This window comes from Artemia sp. Qi Xiang Cuo, chromosome 3, assembly GCF_049724085.1.
Source record: "Artemia sp. Qi Xiang Cuo chromosome 3, ASM4972408v1, whole genome shotgun sequence".
NCBI lineage: Eukaryota > Metazoa > Arthropoda > Branchiopoda > Anostraca > Artemiidae > Artemia > Artemia sp. Qi Xiang Cuo.
Window position 1 is genome coordinate 65,997,820 of NC_142796.1, and position 22,988 is coordinate 66,020,807.

A 22,988-nucleotide genomic window follows, 5' to 3' on the forward strand; every position below is an offset into this window, starting at 1 on the left:
TTAGCGAGGTTCATAAAAGTCCAGCAAATTTATATAATGGGGGTAATTACGAAGCAAAATTCCTCCTGTGAAGGAAGCACTGTAATAACAAAAGAAAAGTATCATTCAGTATATTCAACACCCTTTCCAGGTACTATCTTCCCTACCGTCATAAGTGCTTACCATCCCCCACCCCCAGAAAAAATCTGGCTAGGTATAGTCCTAGGGTATATAAAAAAAACTTAGGAAAACGGGCCAATACTGAAACTCCTACCTGGGACTCTGAAAATATGATTAATAGAAATTTTCTGTATATTGTTAAGTAAGAATGATTTGTTGACTTTTATTTTCGGAAAGGGTGTTGAATGGCTAATTAAATGGTAGAATGTGTTTGTCTTTCAACAAGCGAATTTATCCAACATTGTTAATATTTACCCATTAAATTGTTTATGAAATAAACCAATTAAATTATATTATTTAGTTTTGTTGGCTTTCTAAATTAAGGCCTCCTCAGAAGGAGACGTCTTTATAAAACAAAAGTAGTGCAATTTTTTTATTCCTTATTTTTAATAGATTTCTTATTTAATATAGTAGTTATTATATGGTTATTACTATAGTTGTTGTATTATAGTCCTTATTATATAGTAGTGTACTAATTAGATTCCTTATTTTATGCTCTTTTCGATTAGCGCAGTCGCGTTTCTAACAATGCATCCCACCCTGATATTTTGTTTACAGGTTGAATAAAATTCCTTCCTTTTTGTTTTTTCAGTTTTGTAAATATCCTAGGTCTATTCGTGGGGCCATCAGGGGGAGGGGTGTGTTATCAGAAACGTGAATATTATATTCAAAAACAGTATGAAATAAGGAATCTTATGTTATTACTTTCATTAGATCGGGGCCGTTCCTAGGGTTGGTGGCGAGTGGGGCAAATTAATTACGGTGCCATCCCTTCCGACTCAAGCATAAATAAAAAAAGCCCTAAGCTTGGTGCCCAGGCAGCATGTCCTTGTTGCTCCCTCCCCCTTGAACAACCCTGATTAAGATATTTTCTTCTGTTGAGCCCCTACCCTAGAATTGTGCCATAGTTTAGAGAAATCTATTTTGCTCTAATTTCCTCTACCCCCCTCCCCCCCCAAAAAAGCAAATGGTAAATTTTTCGCAGTTCCTATTATTGACTTACGAATAAAGTGAACATACCACTCGGCGCCTTTTTATGCTCTTTGGGAATATAATAACCACTTCTATCGCAAATTCAAATTGGTACTGGTGCATTATACCTAACACAGCGCTATACACGAAAGAAGTCAAGTTTGGTTAATGCTAATGAAATAAAATAGGATTAATATAAAATAGTTTAGAAACAAATTCGGGCTATATATTTGCAAATTAGGGGGTGGGGAGGGGGTAAAGCATAGCATATATTAAATACGTAACCTAGCGTCAACCCCCCCCCTCCCCCCTAAACCAACAATTTAAATATTGTAAACGCAATGAGAAATTACGCTTTGCAATAAATTTAGATAGCAAATACCCGTTTGACGGGTCTCCATGTCTGGCTTCCTTGTACAGTCTATAGCGCTGTGCTAGGTATAGTGCACCAGTACCTTCAAATTTACCCACCCCCACCCCCTTAATGTGCAAATATACACCCTGAATTGGAATATACCGTACCATGGATTGTTGACGATAAAGTTTCGAATCACAAAATTTAGCGCTATTTTTATCGACGGCATTCGAAAAACTTGAACGATAAAAACCTTTTATGTTTGAGTTGCTCAACAAACGAGGTTTGAATTGTTATAAATGAGTTTTTTTGGAATATGTTACTCTTGAACAACTTATTTATAAACTAGTGATATGCTTTTAACCAATTGTCAATAACTTAACTAGTGTTGATAACTTCTTTGTGTGGTTACAATTCAGGGTATGTTTGCCCATTGGGGGGGGGGGGGGGGGGGGTAAATTAGAATTAGCGATAGAAGTGATTATTATATTCGTAAAGACCATAAAAAAGGCATCGAGTAGTATGTTCACTTTATTCATAAGTCGATAGTATGAACTGCGAAAAATTTACCGAGAAAACTATGTACATCCCTTGTCCCAGTCATTAGCGGAAAATAATGAGAATATATGCAAAAACGAGCAATAGTGGAATCATCAAGAAATAAAATTGTTCAATATAAGTCAGGATGGCCGAGTGGTCTAAGGCGCTGCGTTCAGGTCGCAGTCCGGTTCTCCGGGCGTGGGTTCGAATCCCACTTCTGACATTTATTTTTGTTTCAGAAATCTGTTGAGGAAAGGCGAAAAAGAAGAGAAGAAGAAAGGCAGAAAGAGAGAGAAATAAGGGGCGATAGAAGAAGGTAACGTTTTGTTTTTACGCATTTCTTTTCATAGATAAATAGAAAACTATTGTATTGTATAAAAATACATTGTACGTATTGTATAAGTTAAAAATGCATGCGAAATATTACCGATTCAAGTCGAAGAATTGTTTTAGTTGATTCGTCAATCAAAAACGAATATCGATATAGCTTACGCTCAGATTCTTTAAAAAAAAAAGAAAGAAAAGAATTCTATAACGGAATCAAAAAGAAGACATGTGGGACGAAAAATAGCGTTATATAGTCTGCCGAAAGTTATCCAATGAAAATGAACTTCAGCACAAGCAAAATTAAAGTTGTTTTTTTTATGCGATTTTTTTTTCATTGGACGTTTATCACGTTTTTTTTTTTTTTTTGCTACTTTATATGAGTAGGACAAAATTTTGGAGGAGGGGAGTCTAAACTAGGTACCCCCTCCCCCCCCCCTGGATAAGACCATGGGTGTATCTCACTTTTTTGTTGTTGTACCGGAGAGCAAATAAGTTGACAAAATATAGAAAAGGAAAGAAAAAACAGCAGAGCTCAAATTAGTTCATAATTAACTGTAAAAGGAAAAAATTAAATAAAACCGAAACTGTGCATCACTGTACCAAAGAAGGAAATAATGAGAATTGAGAAATGTCATATTTTGTATGTAACAGGTAGCTTTCACCAGTATACAATATGAAAAGTTAATTATAGGGTAATAATTTTCACGTTCTCTGGAGAAGTTCATTATTCTAGTCTATGACATGGCAATTATCTCACCACAGCTCACATACTGCAAGCTTAATCCAACTAGGTTCTTCAGAATGAAGAGCCTTTACTGAGTAAATATTGCCCCCCACCCCCCCCCCCCTATGACTTTCTATCAATACGGTATCCGAATAATCTGTCAATGGAAGTTAGAAAATTTGGACAAAATACATTTTTGACACTTCAGGCAACCCCTCCCATACGACTCATTCATTGATTTTTATCCAGAAGTAATTGGGTCCAATCTCTAGATTTTGATTGACCTAGTACATCTGGATGACGACTTGTCGAGAAGCTGCTTAGCCTTACTATTACAATCCAGGTGTGGGTGGCGCCTATTTCCCTCCATCTGGCGTACATGTCAGAACGCCACGAGTGCCACATAGGTTTGTAATTTCTATCAGAAACTGTTACCGGACACTTATTACTACCCTAATTTTGCAAATGACACTAATCACTATAATTTTGCTTTATTATTACATAGAAAAAAATGTCAAGAAACGTCAAACGCTTGGTGGCTTTGGTGTTTTTTACCGATACTAGTGCCAGTTCCCAACTCATTACAAGTTGCTCATGCTCTTTAAGTAGAAGCACAATTTTGCAAAGTCATCTTATTATTCGTTTATTATGGAATATATGTCATTACTTAATAAATAAGTTGGATCATCTGCGCTTTGATCCAATTAAATTGGTCTTCCTCGAAGGGAAGTTTCCCCGTCAAATTAGGGCAGAGGTGGGGACTTTTGGCTGTTTCAGAAGGCTAAATACTTTCTAGGGACCATCTTTCCAAAAAAAATAAATAAATAAAAGGAAAGCTCATTTTTTTTTATCAGAAGCTTTTTTTCAAGACGGTAGTATGTTTGTATTGGAATCAGTTTAAATCAGTGTGTTTTAAAAAAGATCCAGGGGTCTTTTATATTATTAAATATCTTATTAATAGTAACATTGTTCTTTATTTATGGTGGATTATACATTCTTCTTTGTTGTTTACTGTAGAATGTTTGGGAGCTGACTTTGTGGCTATTCAATGTCCTTGTAGACCTTTCAAATAAATCATCTTTCAAAGAATCAGAATTTGTTGTGTTCCAAAGTTTGACACTAATATTAGGCTGAATTCTGATGCAATGGCATGCATTAGGATTCAATAATATGACGGCTATTCTTAAAAAAGTATGACTAAATTGATTTCGAACAAGGTTCGTCTTCATTAAAATCCACTCTTTGGAGTTTTCAGGTATTTCTAAGCTCAAGTTCACCATGTTCTATGATTCTTTTTTTTAATATGTGGCCAAATTGAAAATTGTGGAATAGTCTAATTGTTAATATTGCATTGGAAGGCTTTCGCAGCCAATTATTTGTCCTTATTTTTATCTGGCTTTTATGCATCTTTTTTTTCTTTTCTTTAGGAAGTTATCGGTTTCGGTTGATATCTGAACACAATGTTCAAAACATTCGATCTGCTTTTGGTCTTCGGGTGAGACGAACTCCAACACCGCATTCCGATTTTTCCTCAGGTTTAGCATGAATTAGAAATGTAAAACATGCTTTCACAACAACTGAGATGTGTCAACTCCCTTGGGCCTTTCATAATAATTTAAAGAATTATTTTGTCAAAATTTAGTGCTGGTTTAAATTACAGGAAGTTTTGCGTATATTTATTTTTTAATTCAATTTTTACTTGAACTTTTTTTTTTTTTTTTTTTGTGTGGTGGTTGTACGTTTGGGGAAAAACGAAGGATCCCTAGTTTGGGTTAATTGTTTTCATTTACTGAAGAGGCATGTGGTTGTGTTGAAAAGTGCAGTGGGAGCTGGAATTCTCGTGTTGAAAAGTACTGAAGTCTTTTGTGTTGAAAAGTGCAGTGGAAGCTGTATGTTAATACAGAATCTTTCATATTTTAAGTCTTGACCCAATAGCATAAAATCCCCCCAAAAATAATCTTTACGTATGTCATTTGGCACAGATAAGTGTAAATAAGTTTTTTATCTTTTTTTTTTTATTAAATTGATTAGACTGAGTCTTGAACCAAGTAAGGATGTTACGATTTGTCGTACCTTTGAAGCAGTTCAGAATACAGAACAGCTGGTAGCGTTTTTTTATGATGCTTCACAATTATTCTTTTTCTTCGCAGTGGCTTCTTAAATCAATATTTGAAAGGGTTAGAAGAAAAAAATTATTTTTTTTCGTCTGATTTAGTTTGTCAAATTTGTTGTCTAAGGAACTTTTCGCAAAAAAAAATAAAGCACAATCTTCAGTCGAAGACGCCATGTGCAAGGGATGATGGGAAAAATTCTTGGCTTTGCTCAGAAATATCCTTAGTAAGTGTTTTTGGCAAACTATTTAAATGGTTACTCTGCAATTGTCAAAGTTAATTTCTTCTACTTATCCATCAACGTGAAAAAAAAACTAACGCTAAACAACAAAAAAGTAACTTTCAGCTGAAGGAATGTGTCAGAAAATAATTCTTTTTAGGCTGGTGGCTGTAACAAAAGATGTCAACTGATTTGTAATTCTAGCATCACCTGACATGTTTACCTTATTGAGGAATTTCCATTTTGTAAATTGTATTCCGTTGGATTCTTTTTGTCATTGGTAAAAAAAATCATGCCCGTCGTATACAAAGCTGCATAAGGTCTGACCCTTGAGAAGAGTTAATTTTTAAGCTAATTTTGTTTAGCCTTTTAGCTAATTTTGATATTGCTGGGAAGGGTAACTATTATAATTTTATGAGCCTAATTCAATATTTACTTACTCAATTAGTAGTAACTAGCCCAACATGACAGCGCTGCCTACGCTAGCCATATTACTACAAATAGTCTTTTATTAATTGTGATAGTATGTCACTATAAAACAAATAATCCTCACGACACAAAATAGACAATGGAGCATTAGTTTATCGATAAATTATCACAACTTACTAATTCTAGAACTTTTTCGTATATCTAATTCGGTAAAATTAGCAGCATGTCTGTTCTTATGTTAACCCCTAAAATTATGATTACCTAGTTGTTTTTGGACAAGAGTAGTCTAAATGGCAAACACCATTAGCCCATTGATGTTAACTATTTTATTATAATAATTTTAATAATTAATTTTATATTATATATTATTATATATTATATATTATTAATAATTAATTAATTAAGTTTTATTTTAATAATTAATTTTAGATTACCCTTTTGGATCTCACATTATAAACTTCATTAGTCAAAATCAATATTCAATTCATCAACTAGCAGAAACCCGGCTTCCCGCTGTGGCAAGTTTAGATATCGTTCTTTGCTTTCATTTGAAAAAAACTTGGTTTTTATTTAATTTCTGATCGTTTTCCAAATCATGCTCAGGCATCTTCAAGATCCTATAGGGGCCAATCCCCTCATAAACCCCGTACTGCTGGCTGTTAAGTTGTGTTTATAACAATACTTACATATTGATAAGTAGCATCCCAATTTCGTAGCACTTAAGTAAGTAAGTAAGTAATACGGCACTAGACCCTTAAGGTCCAAACCGGCGGTGCTGATCTCGGTTTCTTGGCCCTTCAGCCAGGAAGTGCAATGGGGGGCTGGGGGCCAGCCATTACCTTTATAGCAATTACCTGAGGATTAACACATTTCTGTGGCGCTTAATTTTTGATATATAGTAACGAGTGACTAAAGCGATTGAATACATGTGAAAAAAAAAAATGGCACAATATATGGAAAATAAATCTATCTATCTACAACATTAGCTACGATGAATTTGAAACTGGGCTCAATTCTTGAATCAAACAACACAGTTGTGATAGTGTTTCACTTTTTTTCTAAATTTTACAAATTTGCTCACGCTCGTAACTTTTGTTGGGTGATATTAAACCTAAAGAATTTTATAGTTTTGAGGTTGTTATGAAAACTAAATTTTTTAATATATATATTGCTATCAAAACTTTTTTTCTTTTTATAATCACGAGAGACAACTTACTTTCAGTTCATTGCCACGTAACTGCTTAATATATAAAAAAATAAACACAAAAACAAGTATTTCAAACTGGATATCGATAAAAAAAAATTCTGGTAACACTAGCCTCCCCCCCCTGGGGAAATTTCTGATAACACTGGAAGATGTCCCTTGACTTTTACACCTTGTTTCCCGGTAAGCATCCAATTATAACCTTTAATTTTACAGAGAAAATGTTTTTTGCAGTAAAAAGGCAGCTTGCTTTTTTTTTCTAGGTGATGCGAATGACATCAAGATGGACTCTATTTAAAAAAAAAAAAAAGTTATCATAGAATTGTCTCTTGCAAGGGTAGGGGAGTGGAAAAAGAGTATTTTTGCCCTCTTATTTTTTAATTTCCTGTGTAGTTAACCCTCCCCCCCACTCTGTCTCCCTCCCTCTCTTTCTTCCGCTCTCCCTCCCTCTCTCTCTCTCTCTCTCCACCTCTCTCCCCCTCTCTCTCTCTCTCTCTCTCTCTCTATCTCTCTCTTTCTCTCTCTCTCTGCAGGGGGGGGGGGGGGGGGGCTTTATTTTGTAGATATTTCTATTCTCCATTTGTTTTGTTTAATCAGTGTTATTTCGAACAGAACTAGGTAGCAACAACAACTCTTGACATGACTACATCGACTCCTCTTGTTGTCATGAAATAATCATTCACTTTGTTTCAGTGAGTACAGACACCCTTCACATAGAGAAACCAGAGATGATAGAGACTATACACGTTCAAGAGATCGTGAATACGAACGGGATCGGGATAGGGATTATCATTCGAGGGATCGACATGAAAGACGGGAAAGGTCAAGGTCTCCCAGACATCGTATTTATAGAAGGTGATTCAAGGGACTAAATAAATTTGAAGGGATTATGCTTTGTTGTTCAAAATGTATTATTTTATTTGACTTCCTGTAATGTATGGATTACACTGATTTTTTTACGATATGAACTGTCTTTTTTGTAAAATAGAAAGATAGATGAGCCTTTATTAATACAATTCAAAAAATTACAACTCCAGAATCAAACAGTTCGTGGTAACGAACTGCGAATCAGGAACGACTTGATCTAATAGTAACCGAAATTCTAAAAAAGAGAAATTTTGATAACTATTAGTACACCAGAAGAATATGAATTTTTATGCTGATTCCAATTTACAAATTCATCAACTTTAATATTATCCATCAAAAGCTACGAGTCTGATAAATATTTCCCTGATTTTTAAAAAAGGGCGGCATACGCCCCTAAAGAGTCAAGCGATTTATTTCCTCGCATGATTTGAAAAGTGGTTATCCAAATAGCCGTAATCTTTTTTTTTCTTTTTTTTTTTTCTTTTTTTTCTTTTTTTTCTTTTTTTTTACAGGGCTTCAATTCAGATGATAGGCTGATTGTATACAGTAAAAAAAGACAGGATTTCTGAATTTCGACCGGTTTCTGCCTTGTTTTAGTAAACAGTATTTTAGCCAAAGTACCAAGGACACTAAAAAAGAAATTTGATCCTTTAAATCTGTTAAGTCGGGCCTAACACAGCTATATTCGTCTAGAAAAATTAGGAATGTCCGGGAACTTACCTTTTTAATGCAAAGTATGTTCGATGCAGATATGGAGTCTAACACTCAGCGTGCGTCAAATTCAAAAATAAAGAACGTGTTTTAAAAATCAGCAGAAAATAAGTGAAAAATATGTATCATCATGGTGAATGGAGCTCGTCCGGAAGGATGCAAGCTTTGTTTGCTGATCACGTGCCACTGGATATGGGGCTTAAACCCCTAACAAATCGCTCCGAATAGGGCCGCCCCAACCTCATGAGTGCGGGTGTAGCCCATCCCAGGGTTTCTTAATCAGAACCCAGGCCTAGGGACGGTTGGGCTTGCGACCCTCCTCCTGAAAATAATTGCAATGAAAAGAAATGAAACTCAAGCCTCGGTTTTAATTTATTACGACCTTGGCACGCCTCTGGACATCCTTTGAATCTTGCTGACCAAGGTGGGTTGAGAATAGCCACCTGGAATGTTTTAACCATGAATAAGCCGGGATCCAATGACATTGTTGGGTTGGAGATACTAAGCTGTGGAACTGATATACTGGGAAGGACTAAAACAGATTTTATGTGAACAGACGATTAAGAAATCAACAGTAAAGGTCACAAGATAATACAGCCAGGACAAACCTTCTGTGGAAGCAGTAGCGTAGGCCAGTTTCTAAACAAGAAGTCATCTGAGCGCCTCATATTCCACAACCTAATATCGGATAGGTTACTCACTTTTCGTTTTAACCACTAGCAAGGGAAGATATGGGTTTCTTTGCGCTACGCACCAACGAATGTCTTCCCAGAGGTCGAAAAAGACCATTTCTACTCAGCTCTGACATCTGCTCTATCCCGGATTTCCCCTCACGATGTTCTGGCTGTGGTGGGCGATTTCAATGCAACTGTATCAAACCCCAGCGGAGCTTTTAAATCTGTAGTTGAACCGGTTACCGCTGACTCGTTGAATGAAAACGGGACCAGACTCCTCCAGCTGTGCGCTATGCACGAATTGGTCATTGCCAACACCCTGTTTAACAGGAAAGACACCTATAAGCCCAAATGGTATAGCAACAACGGGTAAACGCGGAAGATGATTGACTGTATCAGAGTCAACCAAAAATGGCGCTCATCACTTACGAACTGTAGAAGATATCGTGATGCTGAGATAGGGAATACAGACCATCGATTAGTTGCTGCGTACTTCCGCCTGCGTCTTCAAGCCCAGCCTTCAGAACGGCGCCAGCTAAAATTAGACACCCAGAAACTAAAAATTGAGGCATTCCACCAAAAGCACTCAGTTGAAATTCAGAATAGGTTTAAATGCCTGGATGCACTTGTTGATCCGGATACGTCCTGGCAGACTTATAAAAAATGTATATTAGAAGTTGCCACTAATACCGTTGGTCGTATGACGTGTTCGAAGAAGCCCTGGCTATCGAAGAAGCACTGCAAATCATTGAATAGCGCCGGGAAGCGCGGTTGGCCGGAGATATGCCCTCCTAGAGACGGCTAAACGGGACTAGAAACAATATTATTCACCGTGATAAACAACAATTTGTTCAAAAAAAAAAAAGCTGAAGATGCGGCATGAAAAGGTGACGTCATGTCGCTTTTCAAGCTTGTCAGAGATCTTAGCGATGGGACATCGCCAAAGATAGGCGCAGTTAAAACCGTCTCTGGCGAAATGCTCGAAGATGAAAACGCGCAACTTGATCGATGGAGGGAGTACTTCGCAAAGCTATTAAAAGCCAAAAGAATCGTCATTGACTACAACCTAACTACATCCAGTCAGCCAAAACTATATAAAAATCTACCAGAGCCTGATCCTTCCTCGGTAGAAGAGATACAAAATGCCGTGCGGAGAATGAAGAGCAACAAGGCACCAGGAACCTGCAGGATCACCGTCGATCTGCTAAAATTTGGAGGACTGGCAATGCTATTTTGGCTGCACATGCTGTTCTCCCTCGTCTGGTCAACCGAATTGATACCTGAAGAATGAAGGGTAGGGATAATCATTACTCTATAGAAGCGGAAAGGTATCCGTAGCGATTGCTCGAATTACAGAGGAATCACCCTCGTGTCAGTACCTGGCAAACTATTCACTGTGACGATGCATAATAAGAGCATCCAGTTCATTCGTAAGTCCCGCCGGATTCAGCAAGTATGTTTCATGCCCATCAGATCCACGACTGAGCAGATATACACTATTCGACAGGTCATCGAGAAAGCCTGCGAGTTCCAGCGCATAGCATATATTGCATTTGTTGACTTTAAAGCAGCTTTCGACTCGATCGACCGTGAGTCCCTTTGGCTGATACTAAAACGAACTGGAATCCCTGATAAATATTGCCGCCTGTTCAAGGCGCTCTACACCGGTACAAAAAGCTCCGTCCAGGTTAATGGTCATCGAAGCCCACTATTCGAGATAGATACTGGTGTAAGGCAAGGCTGTGTTGCTGCTCCTGAACTTTTCAACGCGGTGATTGATTATATCATGGATCGAACCACGAATCGGCTCCAATTCGGACTGAAATATGGCGATAGAGTCCTAGCCGATTGCAACATAGCAGCTGATATTGCCCAGATATGTACTTCTGCAGTTGAACTCGAGGCAGCCCTCAATACACTGTCGGAAGAAGCCCTGAAAGTGGGGCTACATATTAACTGGCAGAAAACAAAAATAATGATCATCGACCCGGCAGGAAATTCCGCCAACTCACCATCATTCAACGTTTTAGGGCACACTATCGAAATTGTCAAGTCTTTTACTTACCCTGGATATGTCGTCACGGATAACGACTCAGTTCAAACGGAAGTCTAGACGCGCATCGCGAAAGCTGAGTCTATCATGGCTCGATTATGCCGTTCCTTGTGGTCAAAGCCCAACATTAGCCAAAAAACAAAAATGCGGATCTACAACACGACCGTAACGCAAGTCCTTCTTCACGGTGCTGAAACTTGGCCGGCAGCTGCTTCTCTTCGTGATGCCATAGATGTGGCCTAAACAAACTTCCTAAGACGAATCGAAGGGATCAAGTCGTACGACTTGGTCTCAAACACCCGATTGCTGACACTAACGGATCAGACCCTCAACTCTCGTCAGCTCGCCATAAGAACTCTACGGTGGTTTGGCCACTTAATTCGCATGCCAGAAGAAGCACCCGCCAGCATACTTTTCAATTTTGATCCTCCTTAACATGGCTGGAAGCGCCCCCGTGGAAGACCCCGGTTCAGATGGAGGGACAGTCTTACCCAGTACTTCTCCATGATCGATACTGATCTCCAAGAAGCAGTCACGCTTGCGTAGGACCGTTTGGAATGGAGGCAAAGAGTCTCATCTCTCTCTACGCTGGACCACCAGCAGGAGCCTTAAGTTAAGTATGGAGCTCTAGAAAGTGCAAATTTACTGATTGCTGGATCAAAAGACTGTCATTAATTCGCAGTAAACTGTGTACAAAAAAATTGGTGGGATTATTAAGATTATGTAGGAATCTGACCCAACCATCTTGTTATCAAATAGGAATTGAAACGAAATGTATATGTCATTAAACAATTAAAAATTTAAGTCTATGCTTAATTTTTCCATGTCCCCACTAGTCTATATTTGTTCAATAGTATACGGTTGTAGCACCTTATCGATTATTGTTATAATCGACTATAGGATACTGGTAAATTGGTTGATATGGTCGTCCAGTTCGGCTATTGTGTAAACGAGGAATGTTTCAGCTTGTTTCTTGTCAGATTCAGTGTGGCATTAAGGAGAAACTTCACGCACCGGAACAATTTTAATAATTATATAAGAACCAAAAGAAAAATAATTGAAACACTCGGTTTTCAGGTATGAATATACCTAAGATGGGAATAGGGGCGAAAAATGTTTTCATTTAATGTCCATAATGCCTTAAAACCCGAGATGCATCCCAGAAGGTAATTATCATCAGTGATAATAAATAATTTGTTATTATTTGCGTTCCAAAACACCCAGTAATACCAAAAAAAAATTTTAATCCTTCGTATTATAAGAGCAGTAAGAACTAAAACATCCGCAGCCTTTGCGTATTGCGAATATTTACGAGATGGGATTTGCATATACGAACCATTTTATAATGAATTTAATAATAAATAGTTAGCTCTAATTAATGATAATTGGCCTCAGAGACCTACCATTAGTCTCGATTAAGGATTAACATTTACTTTCTTTATTCTTTCTGAAAAAAAATGTCTGCTCAGAAGAGCAAGGCCGTGTCCAGGATTTTGTTCTGGGAGGGGGGGTTTTCGGATGGCAAAAACAAGCATCAAAACTTTATTTTTATACTTTTTTATTACGTTCTTACAATTCGGACAAATATTTTGATAGCGGCGAGGGGTTTTAATCCCCCGTCCCTGGATACGGCCTTGACTTAGAGATAGAAATAAAAATACAGATCCAGGTAATGGAGATTTTACTGATGACCTAAAACAAGCAGAGATAATGTTTGATTAACAAAACTTTTAAACAAATATAATTTTTTATGACTGAATAAACGAAACCTAAAACGAACAGAAATTTAAATGAATCATAATAACAGATGCTACTGTATATGAAACCATGAAACTTAAAATGAATAGAAATTAAGATGAAAAACCAAGTCAAAATCAACATAAATTACCAAAATAAGAGTGAGACTCCCATCCTTTTAAAACTCCAAAGACAAGGGTGTCATTCGTGTAAAAAAGTTCTGTTTTGCTGTCATTAAAAAAAAAATGTCACAAAGCAAGTTTTTTTTTTCAGCCAGTGTATCTTCTTCATGTTCCAGCGAAAGAAACAATTATGGTATCATTTGATTAGCTGAAATCTAGTTTTATCCACTGAATTACATTTTTGGCATTTACTTTAGATTTTTTTTTTCTTTTTTAAGAAAAACATGCACCAACATTCCCCCTGTGAAAGAAATGCCTTTATGTTATATCAAAACTAGTACCAATCAATTCCCCAATCAACACCCTTTTTTCCAAGTAAAATGGTTCCTACCATGGCAATGGAGCCCCCTCACTTTTCCCAAACAGAGCCAGAGATAGTCCTAAGCTATATAGGCTACAAATAAAAATCTAACTTTATATATAAGCTTACAGGAAGTTATTAATAATCAGATCTTCATGTTTCCTTCCATTTTGATCCAAGTTTATAACCGTGAAAAGAACTGCGATTGGTTTGTAAACCGCCCACTCAGTTGGTATGTAAACCAATAAAAAATATTCTCCTAGATAATTTCGGAGACCGTACTGCCTTTCCATGACGATAAATAAAAGTTCAAATAGGGATAAAATCCTTTTAATAGACAGTGATGATGATAACAGTGAAAGAAATTCACAAAAATACCAGATATTTCGGTCACTGCATATGTGACCGAAATATCTGGTATTTTTGTGAATTTCTATCACTGTTATCATCATCACTGTCTATTAAAAGGATTTTATCCCTATTTGAAATTTTATTTATCAAAATATTCTCCTTTCTATTGGATTAAATTTTGTTGCTCCTTTTTGACATTTGGTAATTAAAACCAGATGACTTCATAAAAAAAAAGACGGGTGACATCGCCATCTAGTCGACATCATTTGGCAACCCCTTCCGGGCGGTAAAATCCTTAAAAATGTATATATACGTCCTTAATTACTGTTACCATCCCTGAATTTGCTTCAAATGGCAATTTTTTCTTACTTGACAGTTCTTTTTTTTCAAAAACTGTTTAAAAACGTTAAATTTTCGGTTACAATGACCTGAACCTCGTTTTTTACTAGGTTGGAGTGATCGCTGCTACCCTCCTGATTGAATATTATTTAACCAATGTGAAAAAGGAGAAGTATCCAAGGACTCCAAGAAATCTTAATTACGCCTCTTGATAAGAAAAAAGGTGATGAGTGAAGATGTTAATCGTATAAACATTAGATAGATTATTGGAGAAGGCTAATTACTTTTTTATGATTATACTTTTTAGACCTATTAAGTTTAGAGAAGAACGATGTGGTTTTAAGATGGTGACAGGATACATCGACCAAATTTTAATTTCTATATTAAAATTGACATTAGTGTTTTGTACAAAAGTAATATTGCTGTGGTTTATGTAGAAATGGGGATAGTAGTTGGTGTCTGTGTCGCATCAGAAGCTAAGCAAGGTTGCTTCCTATCCCCAATAAAATGGGTTACTTTGATTAACTGTGGCATAAGGAGCACAGCAAAAGCTGTTGAGAACATGGTAGATTGTGAAGGTAAAACTTTTCTATGCTTAGATTATGCAGGTGGTCTGAATGTCCAAGGTAAAATATTGGCAAAATAAATGAATATTAAAGGTCTTGAGAGATCAAGGTGTAAGAGCAGGTTTGAAAATAATATTAGCAGGACTAGTCACTTGGACTAAGAATAAACGAGGACAAAGAGGTATTTCTAAGTAACGATTTAAACGACAATGTGGACAGTTCACTCACCTGGGTGGTATTGTAAATTAATTTAAAAAACTTCCCCAAAACAAGTTTTTCAAAGAAAAGTAAAGAGCTCTATTAAGCTAAAAATGAGCAAAAATAAAGTAAAGTAATCTTCCTAGGGTAAAACTACCACAAATCACTATCAATTAATAAATGGAACTCAAAAAGAAACATAAATTACAGTAGATAGCCGAGTCAAACTAAAAACGTCAAAAATTAACCTGAGCAGGGGTGATAAACACTATGCCTTCTCAAGATCAGAAAATAATTTGCATTTTATCGAAAAAAAAAGATCGTGGATTGTTAATTTAATTTACATATACTGATATTTATTCCTTGAAGTTTTAATAATTTTTTATTTAGTAAAGTAAAAAAAAAAGTGAAACCATTTAAAATGTATTTGTTTTTCAGTAAAGTGCAAATTATTTTCTGGTCTTGAGAATGCTATCTCACAATTTCGATTAGATATGTTTCAGGAACAGAGGGCGTCAGGGGGGAGGCTAGTCGCCCTCTATTACTTTTGCCTCTTAGAAGGGAATTAGAAATTTCAGTTTCCAATTAAATGAGCCACCTTTAAAGTTTATACGACCACGCCTTCCATTTGAACCTTACATGCCTTCGGGGTAAAACTTACTACCCTTGCCCCTAGGCTGTGAGGGGTTGATTTAACCCCAAAATGATGCTTAGACTATTTTAAACAAAGTGGCTATCTCAAAATTTCTATCGGATGCTTTCTTGAAAAAAAAGACATGGGGAAGCATTTGGGGAAAATAGGGCATGGTGGAGGGGCTGGTTTCCATCCAACCACTCTTGACTTTTAAAAAGAGAAGTAGAAATTTCGATTTTACATTGAGTGAGCCTTCTCCGGAGTCTATATGGCCACCCTTTTCCAGAAAAACCTTAAATGTTAACAATGGGCAAATAGTATAGCCCTTGCCCTGAGGGCCGTGGTGGGGATTTTTGCCCTCTAATCACTTTCGACTATTAAGAACGGCACTAGCCCTCTTATTTTCGAATCGAATGAGCACTTTATGAAGTTTCTACGACAAATCCTTCTATTCAAAGTGTCCTGGTGTAAAAAAACAAAAAAAAACTAATAATGAACAAATTGTTAATTGGCCTTAATGAATAAATAAATAAATAAACTGGCCTTACATGATGTTTAGATGATTTTAATCAAAATGGCTATCTAAAAATTTCTGTCGGATTCATTGGGGAGAAAAAGACGTGGGGGGAAGGGGATTGTTGCCACTAAGACTTCTGATTTCCAGTTGAATGAGCCACGTCCAGTTTTATACCATATTTGGCCGGAAATTTCTGCCCAAATTTTGGTCAAAAGCATTTGAGAGAAATAGGGCCTGGGAGAGGGGCAGGTTTCCATCCAAGCACTCTTGACTTTTAAGAATGGAGCTAGAACTTTCGATTTTACATTGAATGAGCTTTCTCCGTAGTCTATATCGGTCATTCATTTGAATGAGCTTTCTCCGTCAGTATTCATCGGTCATTCAGAGCGATAACATCTATTAGTTTAAAACAGTTAATACACAATTCAGTGCGCAAGGACGGGAAGAAGTTAGCCACGCCCCCCAGTATAGCAGCGTCTCCGGATTAAGATTCATTTCTTTGACAACTGAAGAAGAGAGCGCTACAAAGCTGTGTCCCGGGCTAAAGCGGGACGCAACGAATAAACTCTACTGCCGGAGAATATTGCTGGCAGAGATTAAGGTAGGCAATCTTAATTATCTTGAATACGCAATCAGAAATGGAGGGGAATCAGGTTCAGCCACCTCAACTTCCGGATGCGTCAGATCCCGACGCTATTTCTCAGTTTGTGCGTGAAATAAATTTCAAACTTGATTTGATCCCACAGTTCTCAATCAGCTTATCCGGTATAGAGGCAAAAATGAATAGTTTTAGTAAACAGCTAGATACAACAAAATCAGAAATTTCAAGCGATCTAGCGGAAATGAGGAACAAACTCAGAGAGTCTACACTGAAAATTGACGCATTGGAGGCAGAAATAAAGCGTTATAACCTCGTGTTTTACAATTTCCCTGTGACTGGTCCATCCCAGTCGAGTTTGAAGGATGAGCTTTGTGAGTTTCTTACCTGGTGTCTCCCGCACCTATAACTTTCTCGGAGGGACATAAAAGATGCTTTCCGCCTGAGATCAGGCCCTGTAATAGTTAAGTGGCATGACTTGGAAATACGAAATGCGGTTCTCAGGAATAATTTTGTATTGAAACAGAACGGCGTAGGGGTTGCTCCGGACTACACTACGTATCAACGCGAGGCTAGAAAAAATTTAAATCCAGTGCTGTCCCAAGCCCTAATAAAAGGCCAAAATGCGCGGCTCAAAGGCGATAGGCTTATCATTGAAGGTAAAACGTACACATACGACCGTGAATGTCAAAAAATAAAAGAAATGACGGTAAGCCACCCAATTAGGGCCCCTAATGCAGCACAGAGTAACTCAGAGATCAGAGGTTTAAATCCCGCTAATGTGAATGAAAATAACCAGAGTTCAGTCCAGAATTTCCCTTCAGATCAGTCGGACTGTTCTGGTAATGAAAGTGACACGAACACGATAGTTGTAAGAAACAGCAACTTGCCGAAAACAATAGGAACAGGGAAAGGTCATAAAAGTAGCAAGATTAGCCCCGTTGATAATACTTACAGTCGCACCGCTAGAAATGTACGGCAAAGAAATGAGAAGCCATCGACAAGCCGGGTTACTGAAGGAGATCAGCCACCGATTTACAGACACACTACACGCCCGTTCAGGCAGACACATAGAAAACGGCCTTGGCAGTACATAGGTATTGATAGACCTAGGGGCGACGATTATTACCGGTTAGCTTTCCCCCCGAGTGATTACGGAGCTCAATAGCATCAACAAGTCCCTACACAAACCCTGAAGTTTGTATCTTGGAATGTACAGGGTATAATAAATAAGTTAAGTTCTGTGGAAAGTGATTTGTCAAATTTTGACTTTGTAGCATTAATTGAAACCTGGCATTGCCCTAGTGAAACTCCAAAAGTAAGAGGTTTTAATGTGGAAAGTGTATCGCGAGAGTTAGCTTCTAACAATCGTTATTTTGGAGGCATTGTAGTGTTGATAAAAGATGAGTCTTTCAAAAGTTATACAAAGCTGAAAAGTAAATCTGAAAATCTTATTTCGATTAGATTAGATTGTTGGGATGGACTGTGTATTGTAATAGGATCGATTTATATTCCGCCTCAAAATAGCTCGTACCGAAATGAAGATACGTGGAATTTGTTGGTAAAAGAATTAGATGAAAAAAGAGCTAATTTTGAAAATGATAGATTGATATTAATGGGCGATTTTCATGCTTATACTAGTGATGAAGTTGAATTAAATGATGTGTTAATTCCAGGTATTCCGTCAGCAGTCCCAGCCGTCTACAGAATTCCCAGAGCTAGCAGGGACGAAAAAAGAAGAATAAATCAATGGGGTAGAAGGTTGCTGACACTATGCGCAGAATCGGGTTTGATTATTGGGAATGGAAGATTTGGAAAGGATAGTAATCGGGGTGAGTTTACCTGCGTATCTGGGGCTAAAGCAAGTTTAATTGATTATGTTTTGGTGGATATTCGCTGGGATCCGAATTACCTTAATGTGGATGTGCTTAACCTAGTTGGATCGGACCATCTACAGGTATTTTTAGAAATTAGATCAAGGAGTGCTCCCCAAATGAGGGATATTTCAAGTGATAGTCGTATTTATAATAATAATGTTAGACGTCAGATACCTAGGGAATGGTCTACAGAGGAAAAGGTTAAATTAAGTGAAGCGTTTTCAGAGGATGATGTAGCTATAAGATTAAGTGATTTAGAGAAGATAAATAACCATGATAGATTGATAGAAGAGTTCACGGAGATTTTACATGAAATAGCAGGCCCAGTTCTAGGAAATAAAGGAGGCCGTATTGATATATAATTATTTTATGAGGATTGTAGAATAAAAAAATTAGAACCGATTAGAGAATTGGAGATTTTGAGGGAAGAGGAAAAAGGCTTAGACCAGTAACAAGGTTTAAAAGTGTTCGCCGGAGTAAAAACACCATTTAACACAGAAGATCAGACTGGCTATTCAAAACGGTAAGGAGGAGCTGATCCAGTTTTATGAAAAGAGTGATACGCGGTCTTTCTGGAGAATGATAAAAAAGGTTTTTCCATAGCTCAGCCAAAAGTACCTGACCCGAAAACATGGCCTACATACTACAACGACGCGGTTCAGGAAGACTATTCGTTTGACTGCTGGTTCAGCGACGAATTATCGAATACAGAGAATGAGACCAATCTCCCACTGAAAGAACACGATTATGATCTGATAAAACCCGCATCGGAAGAAGAAATCGAAGAATGCATAAGCGCCATGGAAGGTGGATCAGCACCTGGTAGCGATGGAATCCCAACAATGATCTTGAAACAATTCCAACTTTTATTTATGCCCATCTTCTTGGCTATCTTCAACTCAGTTCTGGCTTCCGGAGAATGGCCATCGCTGTGGAAAACATCCTTGATTTTGCCGCTATTCAAAAAGGGAGACCCAGCGGATCACAGTAATTATCGACCGATATCTTTAGTACCTAGTCTTAGCAAAATATTAGAAAGAATACTAGATGCTAGATTAGCTCATTGGTTAGAAAAGTATAGGATTTTGAAGGAGGAGCAGGCAGGATTTCGGGATGGATATAATGCTGTTGATAGGGTCTTAGTCCTACAGGCGCTTGTAGAGAAATATGCAAAAGGGAAGAATAGGTTGTACGTTGCATTTTTAGATCAAGAAAAGGCCTTCGACAGTATTGATAGGACTTTCCTGTGCTTAGAACTGTTAAAGATAGGCTTACCAAGACTTTTCGTTAGGATACTAGCTGATATGTATAGAAACACATTTGGTATAGTTAAAGTTTTAGGGAAGGGATTATCGTCACCGTTTGAAATTAGAAAAGGAGTAAAACAGGGTAGTAGTATTTCGCCTAGGTTGTTCACGTTGTATATAAATGATATTGTTGACCATTTTAAAAAGGTAAGGGCCCCTACAGTGTCACTAGGGAACCTGACGTTATCTCTGTTGCTTTTTGCTGATGACGCGGTGTTGATAGGCAAGTCACCAGAGGAGCTCCTAATCTTATTGAGTATATTAGAAGAATATTTAGGTAGAAAGAAACTAGTGTTGAATATTAAACAGACTGATATTGTGGTATTTAGAGGAACTCGTGTGAATAATGATGATCAAAAAGTAGAATTTTATTATAAAGGCGAAAAAGTAAAAGAGAGCGAAAATTTTAAATATTTGGGAGTAACACTTTCAGCAAAAGGAGGATGGAAAGAGCATGTAAAAGAGATGATTAAGAGAGGGAAAGCAGTTTCAGCTGCCATTTTACGTAATTCAAGGCTTTCAAGTATAAAAAAATACCAGATATTACGGAGCTGAACTTTGGGGGCATGACCCGGCACCACAATTGGAGTCAATTCAGCTGCAACACTTTAAGAGATTAATTGGTCTTCACGTAACGACCCACAATCAGGCTATAAAAGTTGACCTAGGTATATTTTCGCTGACAATGAGTAGATTAGCACAGATGATACGGTACTGGCTTAAGGTTCTAAGTCTGTCAGAAGATAGGTTAGCAAATGCAGCTTATGTGGAGATGCTACGGTCGAAACGTAAAAGATCGTGGCCGTATCAAATAAAAAATGTTTTAGATGGATTAGGATTATCATGTATTTGGAATGAGGGGCTAGGTCCCTCAGATCAGGGTGAGTCATTTTTGGCTAAGATTATAGAAAGAATAAAAGACCAGGAAGTCCAAATGTGGACCCAGGCAGTTAAAACATCTGAGACATTGAAGTTTTATTCCCAAGTAAAAGATAATTTGGATTTGAATATTATTTCAAACTAGGATTACCGGGGGAGACATTGAGGACTTGGTTTTGGATCCGAGCGAATTGCCTGCCACTAAAGAATAGAAAAAGAGTATTTGAAAGAAATAGGGTGGCCCCAGATGCAAATGCGGATTACTCTTGCCCCAGATGTAACCTAGGTATTGAGGATGTCGCCCATATTCTCACCGAGTACCAGCAACTTTCTCTATTATGGTAAAATTATTTTGTGGGTGTTACCTTGGTGTTCCCGGGTATCATGAAAACGACTGTAAAAAGATCAATCAGGCAGTTATGTAATTATGTAAATGAAGCGCAGACATCAATGAGTGAAATTTGATATTTATGTTATTTTTCTTGTGGAGTGTGATTAAGAATACTGTTCTGTATGGCCTGTTTTTTTTTTGCTTATAATAAATTATTATTATTATAACCACCCTTTCGAGAAAACCTTTAATGGTAACAATGGGCAAATAATATAGCTTATAGTCCTTACCGTGGGGGGGGGGACTGTTCGCCTTTCAATCACTTTTGACTATAAAGTTTCGAAGAATAAGAAGATAAGTCTATGAATGAAGAGTAGAATATTGAAAGCTCCAGTGATAACGGTGCTAAAATATTTCTTTAAAGCTCAGGTCCTTTGAAAGGCTAAGGAGTAATTAGTAAAAGCTTTCCTAGAGAATTGTCTAAGGATAGCTTTAAACGCTCACTTGGCCAACCATGTATCAAATAATAAACGATACGAATAATGTAGTTCGATCCTTCTTTCCTAAACTATCACGAAAGAAAAACTAATCATAAGCAGAAGAATGTGCTTTTTGGCCATCAAGGACCTAACAAAAAGTGTGTTGTTCTTATTTGGCGTGGGCAAATGTCAAAATGTTTTAGAGGAAGCTTGAACTTGATGGGAGAGATGAATACTGAACTTTTGAATAAACTTGAGTGGAAACGGAGAGTCTGCAGCTGTGTTGGCTTCAAGCGGCTTGGTACTTCTGTGAGCTAATGTTTGTAACACCAAATAATAAGTACTAAGTGAGTGCATAACTTTAATTTTTTGGAACACTTAGTACTGATAGCTAGATACAATTTTATTCGATTACTTTGTATACGTGAACATTTTTGGAGTACTCGACCCAGCATCAGTGGGGGCGTGCACGAATCATTCACAGGAATTTTGTCGGCAAAAGGGTTATTTCCAGTGTATTGTTCTGGGTGGGTTTCGATTCTTAATACTTCTATGGCAACCGTGTCGATCTTCATTTGATAAATATTTGAAAGAAAAAACGTTGCTCTTGATTTTTCAGGACAGTTTAATAATTTTAATTTTTCAAAGTAAGTTGAATAAAAACAACATTGCCTTTTAATCTAAAACATTAAGTGCAAATGATGGATTTTATCAGTAGTAATTTTTAGATTTGAAATTCTGGTTTTGTCCAGGCTAATGTCTCTTGGGAATGAGATAGCTTAGCTAGGGCATCATCAAGGCTGTAGGCTACCCTGGGGGGGGGGGGCCGGGCTAGGAGTGTTTGAACTCGCCCCCCCCCTCCGAAATGTTTGTATGAATTGTAAAACATTACAAAAGAATATAAACAAATTTCATGCATTTTTGAGTTTTTTTTGTGTACCCCCCCCCCCAGCTGAAAAGTATATGAATACCCCCCCCCCCCCCCCCCCCACCCCAAAAAAAAAAAAAATCCTGGGTATGGCCTTGGGCATCATGCACAGAAGAGATGCCCCCAGTGTTTTCATCCAATTGGTAAAAAAAATTGAGTCAGTAAAATAGCAATAGATGATGGGAGTGTTGCTAATTTACTGGTTCTTTTTTTGCATTAAGCAGCATTCACAAGCATGTCTAGCTAAAATCCCATGTCTAGACACATGTCTAGCCAGAATCCAATGTCTAGGCAATGACCGTTCACAAGTAAAATTTGCTGCTTAGCTAAAACTACAAATTTAGTTTCAAATTGTCATTTCTAGCCAATCAAGAGAGCTTATGCGGGCAAAACTTTCAAAATTGTAATCCCTATTTTT

General features: G+C 37.4%; 2 protein-coding genes and 1 non-coding gene across 4 annotated transcripts in view; all 3 read left to right on the forward strand.

Moving 5' to 3' along the window:
• LOC148954423 (putative RNA-binding protein Luc7-like 2) overlaps positions 1 to 14,581 on the forward strand; it is an 87,068-nt gene extending 72,487 nt beyond the window's left edge. For both annotated transcript variants that reach the window (XM_089086488.1, XM_089086486.1), the window contains exons 6-8: positions 2,266 to 2,342; positions 7,735 to 7,896; positions 14,367 to 14,581. In XM_089086488.1, the coding sequence (XP_088942614.1) occupies positions 2,266 to 2,342; positions 7,735 to 7,896; positions 14,367 to 14,376 (249 nt within the window). In that variant the 3' untranslated portion in view covers positions 14,377 to 14,581. The remainder of the gene's footprint in view (positions 1 to 2,265; positions 2,343 to 7,734; positions 7,897 to 14,366) is intronic.
• TRNAL-CAG (transfer RNA leucine (anticodon CAG)) lies at positions 2,166 to 2,249 on the forward strand. The gene has a single exon. It is a non-coding gene; the product is annotated as a tRNA-Leu (tRNA).
• Positions 14,582 to 22,235: 7,654 nt separating the features above from the next.
• Positions 22,236 to 22,988, forward strand: part of LOC148954425 (malectin) — a 51,887-nt gene continuing 51,134 nt past the window's right edge. The window contains exon 1 of the mRNA XM_089086490.1: positions 22,236 to 22,289. The gene's annotated coding sequence lies outside the window, so the exon portion shown is untranslated. The remainder of the gene's footprint in view (positions 22,290 to 22,988) is intronic.